This window comes from Sebastes fasciatus, chromosome 4 (assembly GCF_043250625.1).
Source record: "Sebastes fasciatus isolate fSebFas1 chromosome 4, fSebFas1.pri, whole genome shotgun sequence".
Taxonomy (NCBI): Eukaryota; Metazoa; Chordata; class Actinopteri; order Perciformes; family Sebastidae; genus Sebastes; species Sebastes fasciatus.
The window spans coordinates 6,559,325-6,580,879 of NC_133798.1; the positions used below are offsets into that span (position 1 = coordinate 6,559,325).

The 21,555-nt window shown below is 40.7% G+C and overlaps 1 protein-coding gene across 2 annotated transcripts in view; it reads left to right on the forward strand.

The window, feature by feature from the left end:
• Positions 1-21,555, forward strand: part of spire2 (spire-type actin nucleation factor 2) — a 36,503-nt gene that overhangs the window by 10,782 nt on the left and 4,166 nt on the right. The window contains exons 4-14 of one of the 2 annotated variants that reach the window (XM_074631679.1): positions 966-1,046; positions 1,159-1,323; positions 2,527-2,613; positions 4,664-4,781; positions 8,579-8,739; positions 9,632-9,854; positions 15,340-15,467; positions 16,266-16,421; positions 16,512-16,579; positions 18,265-18,292; positions 19,011-19,108. In XM_074631679.1, coding sequence (XP_074487780.1) covers positions 966-1,046; positions 1,159-1,323; positions 2,527-2,613; positions 4,664-4,781; positions 8,579-8,739; positions 9,632-9,854; positions 15,340-15,467; positions 16,266-16,421; positions 16,512-16,579; positions 18,265-18,292; positions 19,011-19,108 — 1,313 coding nt within the window. The remainder of the gene's footprint in view (positions 1-965; positions 1,047-1,158; positions 1,324-2,526; positions 2,614-4,663; positions 4,782-8,578; positions 8,740-9,631; positions 9,855-15,339; positions 15,468-16,265; positions 16,422-16,511; positions 16,580-18,264; positions 18,293-19,010; positions 19,109-21,555) is intronic. The other variant, XM_074631680.1, reaches the window with a different exon arrangement.

The window sequence follows — 21,555 nt, forward strand, 5'->3', positions numbered from 1 at the left end:
TCACGTTACCACCACTAACGGCTGATCAGTGGAATAGTATGAAACCGTCAGCAGGAGTGTATTGTCCCAAACAATGTGTTTACATTCTCACGCTTGTGCATGTGACGCGTAAAAACAATGCTCCATAGTGCTACTAGTGGTCAAACTCCACCTTTAATTGCTGAAATCTGGGAAGTGTTCCACCATCCTTGGGACGGAAATAATCAGGGGATGGTCCCGGGACGGAAAGTAGACCAAGCCAAAAAAAAACATCCTACTTTAATTAAAGCTTCAGTAGGCAACACATTTTGGCATATCTGGGCAAAAATTCCATAATAACCTTTCAGCATATTGTAATTCAAGTGTTCTGAGAGAAAACTAGACTTTAATCTATTTCTACCCACTGCAGCTTTAAGGGTATGGCACACAACTGGGTAGTCTATTGATTAACCTGGGTGGGGAGTAACTAAGCGGTGAACCAGATTACTCATTCTCCTTTTTTTAAAGCCTACAAAATCCAGAAAAATGGAATTCTGTTTTTCTGGATTGAATTGAATGATCAGGTGATACACAGACCCAAACTGTGCACATGGTTTTCCACATGGATTATTGACACTTCAGGCATCACTTTTTTTTTTTTTTTTACTTCCAAATAAAGTCTTATGTTCAATGTTTTGGCCACTATGTGCAGAATTCGATTTTTTCTGACTTTGGTGCCCCCCAGTGGTGGTATCATCAGAAAAGAAACTGTTGCAGAGAGCAGTGATTGCTGATACCCTACACTGATCTGATTCAGGGACACAGACTACGAGCATTAGAGACATAAACAAAAACGTATGCCATCAGAATAATTTGAAATAATCACACATAGGGATTTAATTTTAATACTGCAGTCTATTGAGTACAACCTCTTAATATTTAGCATTTTTTACATCGGGTAGACAAACGCAAATGCAAAAAAATGTGTTTTGTTTTTTGTTGCACAGATGCTGAAGAAGATCACAACAGAGGAAGCTCTGGAAGACAAGTCCACAGCTGAGCTGGATGCACTGAAACACACAGACTGGGTGAGAAAGTGTGAAGGGAGGAAGGACAATGCAACAGTGTGTTTGACTGAAGAAGGCAGTGTTGTCGTGTCGACGCATGCAGATGTGTGTGTTGTTGTTGTTTCCATCCCAGGCACGTCTGTGGGTGCAGCTGATGAAGGATCTCCGGCAGGGAGTGAAGCTGAAGAAGGTGCAGGAGCAGCCGTTCAACCTGCTGCCCACCGAGTTCAGCCTCACGCCCTTTGAGATGCTGATGCAGGACATACGGACTCGCAAGTTCCAGCTACGCAAAGTCATGGTGAGAGAAAAGCCTCAGTTTAAAATAATCAAGCCGAGCATTAGATATGACGTGAATATGAAGATATGAAAGCAGTTAAAGATGTCTATGCCATGAAGGCAGATGAAATGTCAGTTGAAGAGTAAAGCCATATTCACACTACGAGCAACAAAAGCAACAAATCTGCAACGTCATTTTGCCTAGTCAGAACTCTAATTCAAGATATCCCTAATTATATTTTGACTAGGCAGCTGTTGGGCTGCAGTTTGCCATGTTATGATATTTTTTTTGCTAAATGCAGTACCTGTGAGGGTTTCTGGACAATATTTGTCACTGTTTTGTGTCGTTAATTGATTTCCAATAATAAATATATACATACATTTGCATAAAGCAAGCATATTTGCCCACTCCCATGTTGATAAGAGTATCAAATACCTGACAAATCTCCCTTTAAGTTACATTTTAAACAGATAAAAAATGTGTGATTAATTTGCAATTTATCACAATTAACTATGTGATTAATCGCGGTTAGATATTTGAATCGATTGACAGCCCTAGCTGAAAGAAGTTGAAATGTCAATAGAGGTGTTTACTGCTGTAAGCAGCTAAATCAAAGCATCAGGGATCTTGAGGATGACAATATCATGACATCGTTCTCTCTTTGAAATCTTAACTCCGCGAGAAGTGTTTTCATCATCACTTGACTTTGTTCAAATGGGGCTCGAGGACATCGAGGGCAGACAGGAGCGAGACTAGTGTGAGACTGAGACGCCTCTTTGTCATTTAAAGACCTTGAAGCCTCTATCCTCCTTTTCAGGCAGTCCACCGCACCATATACTGTATATTGTATAGGCTTTGTTACAGGAGGGAAATGTTATGTTGCAGACATACATATGGCAGTCACCTTGAGGCCTTCTCCACGGGCAAATACATAATTTAGCCTCTGAACACAAATATTAATGAAGGCTTCTCTCAGCCTTCTGTTCTCGCAGCAGTTGCAAAGAAAATCATCACCAACTCTTCCCCTCAGCTCGACGGAGCATTTCAGCTCCTTTCAGCTCTTTGTTTTGATTTCATGGCCTCAACTTCAGCGTTTGTCATTTCAGCTTTTTCAGGTGATAATATGCCAATGTTGTGTTGACAGCTTGTTGCATCGCTGCATCACTGAATGATTTACAGACTCAGTACTACAGTTGGTGTGGTGTTTCTTCTTATATCACTCAGGTGGACGGTGACATGCCCACAAGAGTGAAGAGAAATGCCCATGAATTGATACTGGATTTCATCAGATCAAGACCTCCACTCAAACCAGTGAGTTTCACCTGTTAAGACAAGTTGTGTGAAGAAGTGTACATGTGTGCAATTTTTTCTTGCCATTTACAGTATACCCTGAAAAGCCTGAGTGTGTATCATACAGAAGCAATAGAGAATGCACTAACCAGGCAGGTAGAAAGATACTACTAATGTAGCTTAATGAGGTTAATGTGACGGTTATCCGTCTTTGTCTGAGCTGAACAAGAACTGTAGCATAAGTACAGTGAATCAGCCTGGACCTGTGTTATTTAGGTTAACAGCTTACTACGAAGGCAACCAAATATTAACAGCTTCTACTTAAAGGAGCAATATGTAGCACTGACAGCTAGCATTTAAAATGGGTAACAGCAATCCAAAGTCAAAACATTGGAGCCATTGGCCCGTCCGTTCCTCCGGTGGGACTGATAGCAGTTAGCACAAATTTTCGCAACTTGAGGGTTACCTTCTGGACACGACCGCATTACCCTCTGGCCAGCAGCAGTAGTCAGAATCACTTCAGCGTCAGTGTGTCTCAAATACTGGCTGCCTTGATAACCAGCTGCACACGGACCACAGAGAGATGTGCCGAACGTTAACGTTACCCTTACAAAAAATAAGTATACTTCAAGTTTATTTTATGAAGTAAACTTAAGTATAATTCCCAAGTATACTCTATGTAATAAGTATAATATCAATGTACTAGTAGTATACTTGTAAGTGCACTACTTGAGTACTTCTTGGGAATAAATTGGCCCACTGTTTAGTTTATAAAAGTATACTTTTAAGTATACTTTAAATGTAAGTGAGTAGTATGAGTAGTATACTTTGAGTACACAACTAGTTTACATCCAAATTCTATTTTGTACTGCCCACTTTTTAGTTTATGAAAGTACACTTTAAAGTATACTCTCAGTAAACTACTAGTTTAATAGTTTTTACTGCAAGTATACTTGTAAGTTTTCTTTAAGAGAACTTGTAGTACTTAGCCAAATATACTTTTCCGTAAACTTTTCAGTATAAGCCAGGTATACTTGGACTTTTCTGTATATTTGTCGGTATAAGCCAAGTATAATTAAGTATAATTTTGTTAAGTGTATCTCTGATCAGTACATAAAGAGTAAACTGAAAGCATACTCTCTTATTTTAAGTTCAAATTAGTATACTAATACTTGCACACTTGAATAAACTTATTTTTGGTAAGGGTATCTCTGTTGATCCAGTCCGTTAGCTTCCATGGCTGCAGATCGGCTGTGCTTGGGTACCAATTTGTTTCATATGTAGCAACAGGGTGTCTTAATGGGCAGAAGACGGCATCGCACAGATCCAGAACAAAAACAGACGTTCCGGACCACAATGGAGATTTCAAAGGAGAACATGCTGGTTGCAGCATTGTTGTTGGAGAAGCCAGTACTTCAATTTAGCATGTTATGTTTCCTTAATCTCTGATGACATATCATGATCATTTTATGATTTATTACAGTAAATATATTACATATTGGTCCTTTAATACTATACTTGATATATTGATAAAAGCTGACATCGATACAGTTGCGAGCTTTTCTGCAATAAAATATTGTACTAACACTAGCTTACATTTAACTAGTTTAGTGTGTTCTGTGATTTGATATAACTGTATATATATTTCACACGTCTTTTTTATCAGGGTTGCACCGGTTGATCAGGCATTTTATTTAGTATAGTGGTGTGGATGTTACATATCAATAGTTTTATTGACTTTTATTTGTTTGACAAGTCCCACACCCACTGGAGCTTAGGGCAACTCACACTACTACATGCTATTCTGAGTTCCATTGGAGTTTTATTGTCTAATTATGGTCTAAAATGCAGTTTCAAAAGCTTTTACACCCAGTCAAAAACACTGGAGACATTTTTTAATGGGTAGTTACATCATATCTTTAAATCTTGGCACAACATGGCATCTTTTTCATCCATATATGTATGTACAAAATTTGGCCTTGACGGCACGAAGAGAGGAATCCTATTGAGTTTTTCTTAGTCATCTCTTTCTCAGAAGTCTGGATGTGTTGTAATGATTTCTCCTCACTAGGTTTCAGAGCGCAGCCTCCCCCCTCCTCCACTGCAGGAGCAGTCTCTCCATGAGAAGGTCCTGGCTGGGATCAAGCAGGAGAGAAAGCTCAGGCCTGTGCTCCTGCCCAGCTCCAGACGTAAGGGGACAGTGATTCACCACTGTTTCTTTTACCCCACCATAATTAAATTAAAGCCTCACCACAGGTCAAATTAAAGGATGCTATATATGAGATTTTGAACATTGATATAGCAGCAATCAACTATTTGCTATGTAAAGACATAGTGGAGTAATGTCTACCTGAGCAGAGAATGAAGTCACTCTCTCTCTGTATGTGTTGTAATCCGAGCGTCTCTGTGCTTTGTTTTGCCGCAGATGCATGGTAGTGCATGTTAGTGCATGTGAGTCCCTCCCTTTGAAACTGTTGTTCCTCCTCGCGTTTACAAAGAGACTAATGCTTATATTTATACTTCTGCGGAAAAGCTTACGCAGAGCTCCCGTAGAGCCGCAGAGATGGTTTACGGAGCTTGCAGTTGACGCGCCGTGCACCTCCTGAAAAATGTGACTGGACATCAGAGGCGGGAGGTGGCATGTCCAGACAAGTACCTCACATCCGTTACAACAACAACAACCTTATTCATTCAAGGCACAGGAGCTCTTCCTCATCATCCATCTCTTAAAGCTTCAGTAGGCAGAATGTTTTTGACATCATTGGGCAACAATTCCATAATAATCTTTCAGCATATTGTAATTCAAGTGTTCTGAGAGAAAACTAGACTTCTGCACCTCCTCATGGCTCTGTTCTGGCTTTGACTTTTTACCAATCACAGGTCTTTTCAGAGAAAGAGAGCGTTCCTATTGGCTGTGCCCCGGCTGTTGGGCGGTGCTTAGTATTTCCTCAACAGATCTCAACATGGCTGCCGGGTCACAAACGTTCTCATTTTACAGCTAAACAGTACACTACAAGATGTTTCTGAAAACATTTGAGGTGAGAAATATACATTACAGTAACAGAATATTGATTCATATTTGATCAGCGCTGCCTAGTTTGACCGTTTGGTCGGAGTTCGCGAGCGATTGACAGCCGGCTCTCATAGACGGCAGACCTCAGATCAGCTCTGACTGCTTGTTTTCCTCTGGTCTGTGACATCTTGCAGATGCCATTAGGAGCATCGGAGGACACCGGAGGACACAGAGGGACATGATTTAATACACGTTCTTCAAAAGAAATATACTGTAGTCATAGCCGTCTGCTAGCAGTGTCCCAAACATTCAAGTTTCAAGTTATTAATTATCAAATGCACAACAATTACAAAAGCAGTTGATGTATAAAAGAAAATCAGACAAGCAAAAAAAACAAAATGAGAATCTAAGACATAAAATAGAGCAAATAATAATATAAGGATAAAATCTAAAAATATATATGTATATGTATATATATTTATGTATATGTATGAATACACAATGATTGAAACCATCAAACTTTAGCTAACTAAAGCATATTTTCTTTGATGTTTTAGGTGGCTAGCGTTAGCAGGATAGCTAGCAAGCTAATAATTACGTTACATGGATTTAGGTCACTCAGCAGATCCAATAAATAGCTCCTTTCCAAGCTGAATACGTTTCTAATGCTACTAAAATAACTCTATATTATGCCCGGCAAAATAATAGCCAAGATGTAGATGCTCTTGTCTGCCTTGTGTACTTACCTCGTCACTTGACATTGTTCACAAAAGGCTAACTTTATTCCGTTGTTTATCTCTGTGTTTCTGTCTAGAACCTTTGAAATTGATGTACTAAATGCAAAACATCATAAATTTGCTCATTTCAATTAAGTTTTCAAAAAGACCGATATGATGAAACTGATACGTCTGTCTTTATTAAACACAACATTTTATTTGATTAAGATAAAAGTCAACTTTTCTAATTGACCTGTGGTGCTTTGCAGAACCAGGGGCAGATGTTTGGTTTCCAACAGACAGACACAAAAGTGCTTTATAATAATATCATATTGTATTGGCTGCATGCATTTGTCTTTTTTTTTATTTTATGTATTTGTCAACATCAAAAACAGTTGGATGGTGTCTGGGGAGAAGCATTATGGTGATATTAAGTGAAGTAAAAGATAAGGTCTGGTGGCTGCTCTTGATATCATACTGTGTGTGTTTGCCTATTTAAAGTCATTGCATGACTTTCAGAATGACTCTTGTTTTGCTTTGCTGTGCTATCCAGAAAGTAAATGTTATACTGAAGGTGAATGGACCACCTGAGCTGCTAAATAATGACTTCAGGGCTGAAACTCTAGTCTGCACATTCTGTGCTGTAGCATGTGATGGTCACCCTACAGTTAGGTACTTTCATACAAAGTATATATGTATGTGTAACAGGGAGGATTTTTCCATTTAGAGCTACAGTACATGTGGAGGTGGCATTGCATTTCATAAATATTGACCAGCTATTTACAGATCAAGGTCAGTGTAATTCAGTGTGTTGGCCGCTGATGAAGGAGTCCTCACACACAACACACCACCTAAAGAACACACATTGCTTTGTTTAGAGCTGCTATGGGTTATTTATGAAGATGAGGAATCAGAATTCTGTAACTTAAAGCAGCAGTAGGTAGAAATGGAGCAAATATGATTACAAAATATATGTTTATAAAACGGTCACTATATCCTGACAGTAGTGCATGAGACAGGTAATCTGAAAAAAATCAAACAACCAATCAGAGTTGATCTGGAGTCTGCCGTCCAGCTGCCATCTCTGAGCAGCTGTCAATCACTCGCGAACTCCGGTCAAACTAGGCAGCGCTGATCAAATATGAATCAATATTCTGTCACTGTAATGACTATTTCTCTCCTCAAATGTTTTCAGAATCATCTTGTAGTGTACTGTTTAGCTGTAAAATGAGACAAAGTTTGTGACCCGGCAACCATGTGGAGATCTGTGGAAGAAATGCCAAGCACCGCCCACCAGCCAAAGCACAGCCAATAGGAACGCTCTCTCTCTGAAATGACCTGTGATTGGTCAAAGTCTACCGTCTAACTAGGCTAGATTTTCTAAAGCCTGAAAACAGAGCCATGAGGAGGTGCAGAAGTCTAGTTTTTTCTCAGAACACTTTAATTACAGTATGCTGAAAGGTTATTATGGAATTTTTGCCCAATGATGCCAAAAATATATGGCTTACTGCCACTTTAATTATCAGCAATATTATAATTGCAACCTGTAAAGTCGGGTGACCTAATTGTTAGAAGGACTGTCTCTTCAGTAAAGGGACCTGAGTTCAACCTTTCATTTTAGTAAGTCTCATACCTGCTGATATGTCCACGAGGAATGCACACGGAATCCTGCTGAAAGACTCTGTGGAGCTGAGAGTAACTGCCAAGTCGGGTGAAAATCTTGCCACGATGAGCGACCTCTTTGACCTTACACTATAGTCACTTGACCCATTGTTAATCTAAAAAAATAGGACTGTCAATAGATTCAAATATTTAATAACGATTAATCACACATTTTTTTATCTTTACAAAATGTACCTTAAAGGGAGATTTGTCAAGAATTTAATACTCTTATCAACATGTATGTTGCTTTATGCAAATATATATATCTCTCCTATGTGAACAACCGAAAATCACGGCGCTTTCGCGGCATACGTGAACCTGCCGTAACGCAGCTGTCAATCACTGCTTGTGAACTCCGATCAAACTGATCAAATATTAATCAATATTCTGTGACTGTAATTCCTCCTGTTTCTCACCTCAAATGTTTTCACATTGTTGGTTTGCAGTAATTGTACTCCCGTCTTAAAATGAGAGTGGTAATGAGTTATTGATGCTAAAATGCTACACAGGGTACCCCTCAGAATCACTGCCCTCTGATCTCACCATTTCTGACTCATTTGTTCCCTGACGGTGTTTTCTGTTTCTCTTCCCTCAGCATTTGGCTCTCTGCCCTGCCTGGCTCAGACTTGTCCTTGCAACGTCAAATCTACTTCGTGCATCGACCTGTCCATGCCGGAGCCCCGGCCGCCGTCCCGCCCTCGCATCCTGCTCAAGGCTCCGACTCTGGCCGAGATGGAGGAGATGAATATATCTGAGGTGAGGCCAGGCAGGAGCTCCAACACTGACATGTTTGGGGAGGGAAGGAGGATCATTTGAATCATTGTTGACGTCTCTGAGGGCTGACGGGTGTTTTTCACAGTAGCACATGCTTTGCTTCTCAGCTTAAGTGGGTTAAGATGCCTCTGCAGGATAGCACGGAGGGTTGAACAACGTTTGAGATGAATCCTCTTCTCTTTTGCACGAAGACTCAACAACTTGGGAAATCGCCTATTTTTCCCTCGCTTGTTATGTTATATTAATCATCAAAACTTGACGATGTGCTACTCCCTTAGGAAACTGATATTTTTGTGGTCCATCTGTGAAATCTCCGTGACTCAGTCTACATATTGTGCCCCCCCCCCCCCAAAGAAACTTTGAGGGAGCTGAGGAAGAATGAAACCCCATAATTACAACAATTAAATTCCAGTTTAGTGTGTTTCAAGTGGTGTTTCATAAACCAAGATTACCAGTTAAACCAGACTGGTTTTCAGGATTTTCTGTGTCATTAAGGTGGCTTAAATAAGTCTGACTTAAAGGGACAGTGTGTAGGATTTAGTAGCATCTAGCAATGAGGTTGTAGATTGCAACCAACTGAACACTCCTCTGCTCACCCCTCCCTTTCCAAGCGTGTAGAAGAGTCTATGGTGACCTTCAGGTGCATTCTCAACACCAAATTCAAGCTTACGTAAAAATGTGAAAGGCTCTCTCTAGAACCAGTGTTTGTCCGTCCTGGGGTACTGTAGAAACATGGCAGACTCCGTGAAGAGGACCCGCTCCCTATGAAGATATGAAAGGCTCATTCTAAAGCTGTGTTGCCCCATGCCCCCTCATTTCCCTTTTCCTCTTTCTCACCTCCCTCAACCCTTCCTCTCCTTCTTCAACCCCTCAGGAGGAGGAGTCCCCAGACAACGGGGAGCTGAGGAGGGCAGAGAGCTCCCCAACACCTCTGAAAAGAGATCGCTCCTTTTCAGAGCACGACCTGGCCTTGCTCCGCGCCGAGATGCTTCCCTCGCACTCCGAGTCGGCCCAGCTGGGAGGGGCGGTCAGGCTGAGGGGTGAGAGGCCTCGGTCCAGGACGCTGATGGGTGCCGGTCCGTTTCCTTATCACAGAGGTCAGTGTGGAAATGTAGACTGATTATACTTGGTAATACTTCATACTTCAGCTTATGAATGGTTACTTCTATATAGAGCAATATACAAGCAAAATACTACATACAGGGTACTCAGTTTTAGATCAAAGCTGGTCATGGAATTCACACGAGAAGTCCAGCATTCCAAATTGTAAAAATTGATTAATGCCTGTCGAGGGGAAAAAGGTGAGTGAAACAAAAGTTGAATGGACCTTTATCCCAACAGACATTTTGACTTGACAAATGCAAGCATCACTAACAATGTTATTAACTGCTGCTTCAGACGTCACAATGTTATTAGATCCGCCTGAGCTTTTCCTGCTATGACTAGTCAAAATGTCTGCTGTGAAGAAAACCTATGAGTTATCAAAGCTTCAGTAGTCAGTATATTTTTGGCATCATTGGGCAAAAAATTCCATGATAACCTTTCAGCATATTGTAATTCAATTGTTCTGAGAGAAAACTAGACTTCTGCACCTCCTCATAGCTCTGTTTTCAGGCTTTAAAAAATCTAGCCCGTGATGGGACTTGACCAATCACAGGTCATTTCAGAGAGAGAGCGTTCCTATTGGCTGTGCTCCAGCTAGTGGGCGGTACTTGGTATTTCCTCAACAGATCTCAACATGGCTGCCGGGTCACAAACTTTCTCATTTTACAGCTCCATTTTTACCCACTGCTGCTTTAATTTGGGAATAATAAAAGGAACATGAGGGCTTGAGAGTCTTTTGTGTGTAAAACGTCTGGCAGTTTGGAAAAAGTTTAACTTGCACACCAGAATCCAATGAGAAACATGTGAAAGAAAAATACAGTTGACGTTCAGGATATTATAATTCAAATACATAAGGTTTTTCAGCTTCCAAATGGCTGGTGTGGTAGAAAGGTCTGAATATTCTAAGAAAAATAATTTTACTTCAAGAGTTGTGAGTAAAAAAAAAAAAAGTGAACACATGGTGGCACTATTGCAACTAAAACATAACAGTTGTTCCAGTCTGCTCATGGCCTAACTTGGATTAGATTTCCTTTATTGTCATTGTGCAGGTACAACGAAATTGAGTTTGCAACTCCCCATCACATACACGATGCATTAAAAGACAGTCTATAAATATAGGGTACTGTATAAAGACAGCTATGAGGTTAGCGACCAGTGTCGTACGTACAAACTGTCATAAAGGGCAGTAAAAGTAAGTAGACAATCTAAAACAATATAAAAGACAATGATTGTAATAAATAATTAAATACATAATAAATAGTATAATCAGTCGGCATGTACAATATCATAAACAAATGCAGTTCAAAGTGCAATTGCAGTCAAGGTTAAAGTGCATGGTAAAATACAACAAATAAAGTGCATCTAGTCCACGCAGTTATGGAAGGGGGGGCCTTCCATAACTGCCATAACTCCATAACTGGGGGGGCAAGAAACTTTCCACCAAATGTCATTGAAATGAAGCTGGCTCACTGTCACACTGTCAAGCTTTTACTGGGACTCTTGAATATAACACAGCCAATGTTAAGGTCAATAGTAACACTGTGCTCTCCTATATGACAAGTCAAAATGTCTCATGCAGAAGAAGTGTTTTTGCTGCAGACAGGGCTGGCTGGGAATGCTGAAATGCAGCATGTTGTATTTTTCATTCGCTCCACATTTAACATAGCTATACACATCTTCACTTCTGTTTCTTTATTCTCAACCAGGCTTCATTGATATTCTGGAGTCTGTAGGTAGTTAATACCAACCGAACACTGCTGCAGCTCATTCCATTGGTTAGATTCTGCTATTTGGCTGGAAGAGAGATAACGAATGAGATCAGCTGCTGCAGTGTTTGTTTGCAATGAAAACCTGCAGACTCTTCTTGGCCCTCTTGATGCCGTTTTAATCCTCCTCCAACAGAAGGAGACACGGTGCCAGTTGTACTACAGCACAGTCTGTGGAGATTTGGATTTAACATTTAAAGCTGCAGTGGGTAGAAATGGAGGCAGCGCTGATCAAATATGAATCAATATTCTGTTACTGTAAGGCCTATTTCTCCTCAAATGTTCTCAGAAACATCTTGTAGTGCACTGTTTAGCTGTAAAAATTAGAAAGTTTGTGACCCTGCAGCCATGTTGAGATCTGTTGAGGAAATACCAAGCACCGCCCACCAGTTGGAGCACAACCAATAGGAACGATCTCTCTCTCTGAAATGACCTGTGATTGGTCAAAGTCTCCCGTCACGGGCCAGATTTTTTAAAGCCTGAAAACAGAGCCATGAGGAGGTGCAGAAGTCTAGTTTTCTCTCAGAACACTTGAATGACAATATGCTGAAAGGTTATTATGGAATTTTTGCCCAATGATGCCAAAAATATACTGCCGACTGCCACTTAAATTTGCCCCCCCTCAAACTGACTGCACTTAGATCATCGATACAGCGGCTACCAGCCTAAACATCCTTTTTAAAGTTTCCAGCTCTTCTGCCTTGAGGCCTGGAAGGAAAGCAGCAGTGCATTAACTAGAAGGTCATGACAGAACCAACAACTACTTCTATTCTTTCCATATCCCTTGTAACTATAGCACATTGAAAGTAAAACTTTTTGGAATGGAAGGATTTTATTTCAACCTTAAAGGCAATAAAGTGATCCCATTGTTGTGGAGACATTATGTCACCCGTCTGCTTCCAATCTGTCCTCAGTTATACCTCAAGCACTAACCTCATTAAACTACTGTTGCTGTTAGCGCACTGAAATAAGAGCCGAATAACGTGTCAGTCCACCGTGGTAAAGTCCTTACAGCCCTTGCTGACAGGGAGTTGACGGGGATTACGTCTGCCGTGAAGCTGCTGTGATGGATTCTAATCAAATCTAAAGATGTGCTGATAAAGTGTAACTGAGTGAAGGAGGGGAGAAGCTAATGGGTTTGAATAGTGTGCTGCATGTGAGCCACAGGGAGGATGTTATCTGTTTGATGGTCATGATTCATGCATTAGCAGCCTGGCCCTCCATATCCAGAGGCTTGATTTGAATCTATTCTCAGTCTCTAGATGGCTGCAAGCCGAGCCGCTCCGCTGCATGCCACAAGCCTTGGACCAGTGATTCTCAATGTGGAGTCCGGGGACCCCCAGGGGTCCGTGGCACTCTGTCAGGGGGTCCGCAAAATGATTGCTATAAATTATATATTTGTGCTTTATCCTTAAAAATTGCATCACTACAGATGGGGGACCATTTGCGCCAATAAAACAAGCATATTGTGTCCATTACTACCACCCACATCAACTTTGGGCCAATAGAAACTCAGGAATCATTCACTTCACTCAAGGCGCAACAAACCGTTCCTGCTGCTGCTTAGCTTAGCTTAGCTTATTAGCATGGAGAGATATTTGAGTCAGTCTTCAGCTGCTAGCGAACGACACCACGAAGACGGCCAAGCTACAGCGCCATCTGATTACAAAGCACCCGGAACATCAGGGCAAAACAAAGTGGTGTTAACATGATTCAAATTCTAATTTGTTTGTTGTTTATCACTATCAAACAGGTCTGAAGTATTTAGGTTGAAAAGTTTTTTGAATACAAATAGTTCCAATGGCATCTAATTGTAAAAATGGTAGTAAGCATTATGCTTATTAATCAGTGTTACGATTATAAGGGGATCCTTGGAAAATGTTCTCCCCTTTAAAACTTCAGTAGGCAGTATCACAGGTCATTTCAGAGAGACAGAGCGTTCCTATTGGCTGTGCTCCGGCTGGTGGGCGGTGCTTGGTATTTCCTCAACTGTTCTCAACATGGCTGCTGGGTCACAAACTTTCTAATTTTATAGCTAAACAGTACACTACAAGATGGTTCTGAAAACATTTGAGGAGAGAAATAGGCATTACAGTAACAGAATATTGCTTCATATTTGATCAGCGCTGCCTAGTTTGACCATTTGATCGGAGAAAAATAACTTTTTTTAATCATATTTGCTCCATTTCTACCCACTGCAGCTTTAAGGGGTCCCTGAGAACCCCTGCCTTAGACATTAGAATAATAAAATGTATTATGCAGCACATGACTATACCAGCAGGGGGCTCTCCAGCCTTAAACTGTGGATGTGAGGATGTAAGCCTGTAAGCCCCAGTCATCGGCAGCTGGTCCAAATTATATGTACTGATGATGTTTACCGGCCTGTTCCAGCCTTCCTCTCTGCCTGTTTACTTTCCATTAGAGCCAAATTGACACCTTCCATTTGCAGGATCGAAGAGGCCCCCAGTTTCAGCTGTGTGTGGTCTGTTTTAACCTCCCCTCCCACCGTCGGTTAACTGAGCCTCCACTGAGCCTCCACTGAGCTCCTCTTTTAGACCAGCCGCTGAGCACACCTCTCACTGTGATCTAAGTTACAGACGTAGCAGCATGGGCTGAATCGCTCCACTGAAACCAGATTAATAATACATGACAGTCAATCGACGAGCACTCTGGAGGGCTGAGATCTGAGACGGGGCTGAATGAAAGAGGCTGATGTGTAATTCATGGACTTGTTAGACTGAGATTTGTAGCTTTCTCTCATTCACTGTCTGATGATGTTTCCATTTGATCTTGTCGTTTTTAGTTCCCCTAGGTATTTTTCAACCCTATTTTCTATTTCCTGGACAACATTTTTTTTAAATTGAGCTGTCCCTCAATACTGAAACAATTAAAAAAATTGTTGTACCCATTAGTCATTTAGGTTGCTTTCACATCAGGGACCCAGGCCCGGATCTGAGTACACATGACCCCATAAGTCCAGTTCGTTTGATTAGTGTGAACGCTCCGTACCGTATGTACGTCCACTTGAAAAGGTGGTCTCGGGCATGGATCATGTGTACTCGGATACGGTTCACAGCAGGTGTGAAAGCCAACCGTACCGAGACACGGAAGTGGACCGCTATGTAACACGAGTAATGTTTGCAGTCAGCGAGTAGTTGTGACAGGGCAGGCTTTATTCAACGCCGCCGGTCTCCTCCGAAATCTGCATATGCACACAGCATGCGGCGATCTCATCCTCTGAACTGCACGGCCGTGGGTGATAAAGCAGGAAGGCAGGCGAGAGGTTCATTAAAATATAAACAATAGTAGGCGATGGGGTTGGGCGATGTTTGTTTTCAAATCAAACTCTGTGAAATAAGAGTTTATTTCGACAAAACCAGAGTTGGTGATTTTTGGAAAGACTAGTGAGTTTTATTTTGTTTCTTTTGAGTTTAAATGAAGTCTTTTACGATGCTCCGCCACTAGAACAGCTGATCTCAACAGAAAGAAATACACGTGGATGATGATGGAAGTGTACTCGGGTACAGAACAACTTTATTCATGTGAAAGCTGAGCGAGGGGGGGGGCAATCGTACCTAATATGAAAACGCCCCTAGACACAAAAACATGGAAAAATAGGGTCCAGGTTGAAAAACACTGAAGTTACCCTTTAAACTCTCATTATTTCCTCTCTGTCTCTTTCTTTCACTTTTCATCCCCTACCCAACCCCAGCCTCCTTCCCAGTCCACGGCTGGGTGCCGCCCTCTCCTGCCCGCCTGTCTCTGAGTTCAGTCGACGAGACCACAGAGGGATCGGAAACGCCGTCCAGCTCCAGAGCTGAAGCCAAGCACCAGTGGATGGTGAGTTAGAAATAGAATCACAGCCGGCATCAGAGTCGGTCCTTTGCTTCAAGGGGGACTCTCAGTGGTCCCACTGCAACATCATTCATCCTAGTTTCAGTTTCATCTATTATTGAGTCCGTAAAGACTCAATTTCTTAAGTGAAAAAAATCTTCCAGTGTAGGAAGATTAGTTCGACCCACTTCGGTATCTTTTCAGAAGACAGAATATGAAAGATTGATGCACTAGATTCCAGATAAAATTACCAGATTTTAGAAAATCCTCGAAACAAGTCAATTGTCAAAATAAACAAGTTGACATCATTTGTTCTCTCACCACAAGGTCCATTGAGAAGCTGCTCTGGAGCTTTCGATCATATCACATGTTCTTCATCAGCAGATGGAGTTTGCCCAATAGTCATGGGGTTGTAAATGTTAAAATTCCTATTTTTCTGAGCACCTCAAAGGAATACTTCACCCCCAAAATGACCATTGGTATATACAGTATATACAGTATATGTCTATATCTTAAAGAAACTTTTTTTTTCTCGCATGCCTCCACGGCGATTGGAGAATCAAAAAACTGAGAAAAGTCTTGATTTACAGTTACAGTCTTGAATACAGTTTTATAAAAATAACTTTTTTCAATCATATTTGCTCCATTTCTACCCACTGCAGCTTTAAATGGGAACAAACAAAGTACATAACATTTAGACTCATTTTTGCAATGCAATGTTTTGACTTTGAGATTTCAAAGTGTCACATAACTGTTATTTATCAATTTACTGCTCACTATAGAGTAAACTCTGACTGCTGATAGCTCTCCTCTCTCCTTCAGGAGGAGTTCAGCCACCCTGTGGAGAGTCTCGCCTTGACGGTGGATGAGGTCATCAATGTGCGCAGAGTGCTGGTTAAAGCAGAGATGGAGAAGTTTCTTCAGAACAAAGAGCTCTACAATAACCTGAAGAGAGGCAAGGTAATGGAGTGGAACTTCCCTCATTGCTATTTCTCACTGTGCTGTGTTTACAGTAAATGGACTCCGTAACTGTGTGTGTGTTTTTCTCAGGTTTGCTGCTGCTGCAGAGTGAAATTCCCTCTCTTCTCATGGCCGTCTACCTGCGTACTGTGTAAAAGGTATCAAAGAAGACCTTCTAGGGATTTTTGAAATGTTTAATAATTTTATCTTTGAATGCTACTTGATGTTTGTTCCTGAGCCATAGGCAATATTCTAGCTAATATTGAGGTCATGAATCTCCCCAAAGCACCCTCCACCACCATTCACGTTTTATTTATTCCATTAACTTCTCATTAATATATTTTCTGTAAAATTGATTTCACGGCCCCTTTACCAAAAAGATTTTTTTTCAAGAGTGCTATTAGTATACTTCGTTTAAACTTAAAATAAGAGAGTATGCTTTCTGTTTACTTTTTATGTACTTATCAGAGTTATACTTAACAAAATTATACTTAAGTATATTTGGCTTCTGCTTACGTTTTGATAGAGTAGCCTATTTAAGTGTGTGTGAGAGTTTGTAAACATATGCTTTGATATGAATTTACTTCAATTCAGAATTTTCTGCGTTTTTGCATGCTCCGTTCACCGTGGAGACGTGAGCAAAAATATTTTTATTTATTTTATTAATCTCATCACAAAACATCAAGTGAAATAGCAAAAAGAGCAATTCTCTTTATGTAATGCGTAAATCATTGGTTAAGTACTATAAGTGAAGTGAGTATACTTGTAGTTTAAACTAGTAGTTTACTGAGAGTGTACTTTAAATCGACTTTCATAAACAAAAAAACTAGTAAACTAACAGTATAGTTATAAGTTCACTTGTAGTATAGTTCACTTCATAGTATAGTTGTAGTACAAAATAAAACTTAGTTGTAAACTAGTTGTGTTCTCAGAGTTTACTATTCTTACACTTAGAGTACACTTAAAAGTATACTTTTATGAAATAAAAGGTGGGTCAATTTTGTCCCAAGAAGTATTGAAGTAGTACACTTACAAGTATACTACTAGTACATTGATATTAGTATACTTATTACATAAAGTATACTTGAACTTTACTTCAGTTTACTTGATAAAATAAACTTGAAGTATACTTCTTTTTCATAAGGGACATGAAGGTCTGCATGCAGTCTGAAAGCCTCCATACTGCCAACATGATTTTATCCTAAAAGTAGTAAAATTGAAATATAGTCTAATATAAGTATATTTAGATATAAGTCTAAGAGGCACATGAATAATTTTCAGATTACCTGTCTCATGCACTACTGTCAGGATATAGTGAACTTTTTTTAATCATATTTGCTCCAATCTTGCCTACTGCTGCTTTAAAATACTTTTGGGAAATGTTGCTGGAGCCAATCCCAGCTGACATTGGGTGAAGGCAGGGTACACCTTGGACAGGTCTCCAGACTATCACAGGGCTGACACATAGAGATAGACACTCACACCTACAGGACAATTTAGAGTCAACAATGAACCTAACCTGTATATCCGGAGAAAGCAAAGAAAACCCACGCTAACACGGGGAGAAATGCAAACTCCACACAGAAGGACCCCAGCCGGATTTGAACCTGCAACCCTTCTTGCTGTGAGGCGACAGAGCTAACCACTGCACCACCTTGCAGCCCCAATTGTTACAAAAAAGTAAATAAGGTCCAGGTTAAAAAAAGGTTACCCTTTAAGCTACAGTGGCCTGAAATTGACAAAAGGCATATTTTAATAATTTTAATATTGGAGAGCTAATTATTGTCAGAAGTGTTTCTCAAGAGCCCAGTTAAGTGTTGATTCATGTTTGTTTCTCTCACAGATCTGTCTGCGGCTCCTGCAGTGCAAAGGTAACTTTAAGAACTTATAGTATGTGTTTAGTGACGTGCTTTTTGCTTTATTTTCCTGCTTATTTGACTATGTATTGCTTTGCAAAACAACACCAAGAGTTTAAATGGGATATTGTACCACTCGTTAACACGTTATTTCAGTTTGTCAAGTACATCGTTTGATGAAGTGGCTGGCGTATCTGTTGACGTCAATTCTTCTGTTGTTCTTTTGTTGGTTTTCACGTGTTGCCTCGGTCCCAGACCGTGTTGGATGTCTGGTTCTGTGCTCCGTAGGTTTGAGGCTGTTTGGATTTTGTGTGTATTTTTTTCTGATTCTAAATGATGCGTGCAGTGCTGTTGTTTGTCGGGGTGTTGTTTGTGATTCATTTGTGTTGTGTAACATTTTTTGTGGTTTGAAATACATGTGTATGTTTAGGTTATGTGTTAATTTGTGACTGTGATTTGTGTGACAGCTAATGGTCGTGGTTTAGTTGCCGTGTAAGTGTGGAGTCCTTAGTGTTTGTGTATTTTGAATCTATTGGCTGTACTTGGAGACTCTATAAAATACTTTTACTAAAGTATTTTGCCTTCAAGTCTGTTGTGTCTCCTCCGATTACAGTTCTCTTTCTCTCTCTCTTTCTCTTTCTCTTCTCTTTTCTCTCTTCTCTGTTTCTTTTTCTGTTCTCTGTTCTCTGTTCTCTGTTCTTGGTTTCGTTGTTTCCCTCTTCCTGTGCTCCAGATGAAGATTCCCTCGAAGAAGATGGCCCATATTCCTGTGTACACTGTAGGCTTCCACAGCACTCCAAAGAGCCACGGACACAAGAGCCAAGTCTATAAGTGAGTCTGTGTTTATCTACAGAGACGGTCAGAGCCTGTTGTGATTTATAGTTTAGACAATCATAAAAGCTGAATTAAAATGAGAGATTTGACCTAAAAAAAATATATTTTGCAATATAGAGTGATAAAGATTTTGAAAGGTTTTTGCCTCAAAGATTGCTCAGTCCACGCATTAGACAGTGTGGTTTAGAGGGCGTTGAAACGATCTGAGAAGGAAAACTTGATCTTTGTTTGAAGAGGCCACACCCCGTGACATAGGCAACCTGTAACGAAGGGTTACACATAGTTTTAGCTTAACCTCTTAAGCCCTAGGGTGCTGGAAGGTGTGGTTCGCCTAGACAGACATACCCAAGATTAATCAAGAACAGCTCCACAACTACCAGGTCTACATGCATGATATTGGTCTCTATGGATAGGTAAGACCTCAGAGAATACATCCCCAGTGTCAGTACTCAGTTTTACTTCAGTGTCAGTTTTGGACTTTCCATTGGCCCATGACCTTCCCTCTAGTGCCACAATCCTGACTTTAATAAGACTTAACCCCCCCCCACCCCCTCCAACCAGTTTTACTTCCTGTTTTCTGGTTAACGTTCTTTCTCAAGCAGAGAATGGGGATGTGGTCAATAGTCAGACCTAATTCATTACCATGGCAACAAGATTGCTTTGTTTTTCAACCCAGTTTAGATTAATTTACTGTTCATCAGACCACAAATGAGACAAGAATTATCTCAACACACCGACTCTCTCTCACCCACTCTCTTCTTTACCGAGGACCGCCGTTTGAAATGCAGTTTCGGGACGTTTTGGAGGTGCACCGTCCACCAGCACCGCCCGTTCTCTCCTCAGCTCCAGCACCGACACCGCACCGGGCTGCACTGTGGGTCGTTTATTTCTCCAACGGGACTTTTCTTTGGTTTTCCTTCAGGCGGAAAGTTGTGCTCCCCGTCGTCCGGACCTGTTATAGGCCTGCAAACCTCCGGTATCGGCTGCTTTCCGTTAATTTATTTCCAACAGAAAAATTAAAACCCTCAGTTAGCTAATGCAACGAGTTGGGCTAACTAACTACACCTAACTAGTTAACTAACTAAATAGAAAGACAAACTGACAGACAGATAAACTGATTTATGGGTTTGCAGCTCAGACTCAAACAATCATGAGTGAACCTGCAGTTTGGAGGATGACCTTTGACCTGCAGCTTCTACTATAGTTACACGTCATATTATCACATTTTAGCAACAACCTTCTTTTTTAAACTTTGAGCACAAAATTCAGTTATTTGTCCTTTTTGGCAAACAGTTTGGCTGATCAACTTAGTCAGGAAATGACTGAAATAAATATGAAATATAGAAAAGCCAAAATACACTGGAGGGGGGCCTTTAAGTGTCCACAGCCACGCTAGCAGCTCTGTGAGACTGTAAGAAGCATTTAGCTCAAAGCACTGCTGTGCCTTATGTCAGCATGTTAACATGTTCACTATGATGATGCTAAAATGCTGATGTATAGTAGGTGTAATGTTTTTTTTAGGGGCTTTTATTGCTTTTATTAGTGCAGCTGGGGAATGACAGGAAAGGGGGGAGAGAGAGAAGGTACGACACGCAGCAAAGGTATCAAGTTTTCCACGTTCACAATCTTAGCTTAGCGTGTTAGCATGCTAACATTCGCAAGTTAGCACTAATCACACATTACAGCTGAGGCTGATGGGAATGTCATTAGTTTTGAAGGTATTTGGTCATAAACTAAAGAATTAGACAAATTTCCTTTTTGAACTGATGATGGCACTAGGGGGGAAAGTCAGGGGATGTTATTGACCAAAGTTATTCATTCACTAATTCATCCTGAGGGGGACATGAATGTCTGCACCAGATGTCATGGAAATCCCTCCAACAGCGGTTTTCACCAAAAAAACAAAAAATGTCAACCTCATGGTGTGGCTAAAGGAAAAGTCAGGGGATCACCCAAGTCACTAGGCGTCATCATCTGAGGACCATACCTATTTCTGACAGAGATTTCAGTCTGGACCTAAGTGATGGATCGAGAGATCGACACTGACCTTCCTAGAACCAGAACAATGGCTAAAAATCTATATAATCTGTACGCTGTGTTGGTATTTTAATATGATAACGTGTAATGGAAATGGGAGTCTCCGTTTCCCATTTGCAGGGCTCTATCCCTCTATTGTTGTTCTTCTACTGTATATGTGACTATTTGCTGATAGCATCTACCCATCTGAGGGCATCACAACTAATTTGTGTGTAATTTCCAAAGTTCACTCAAAGCTAAAGTTGGCTTGACATTTGTATGGACTCCTAGCTTGAGACACAGACACTCGGTGTCCAGTTTCATCCATTCACTATACTTGTTCAATCCAAGGACAAATGCACAGCTCGGGTTAAGAACACAGGTTAAATCTATTTAAGTCTGCCTCTCCCTCAAGCCACTGATTGCTA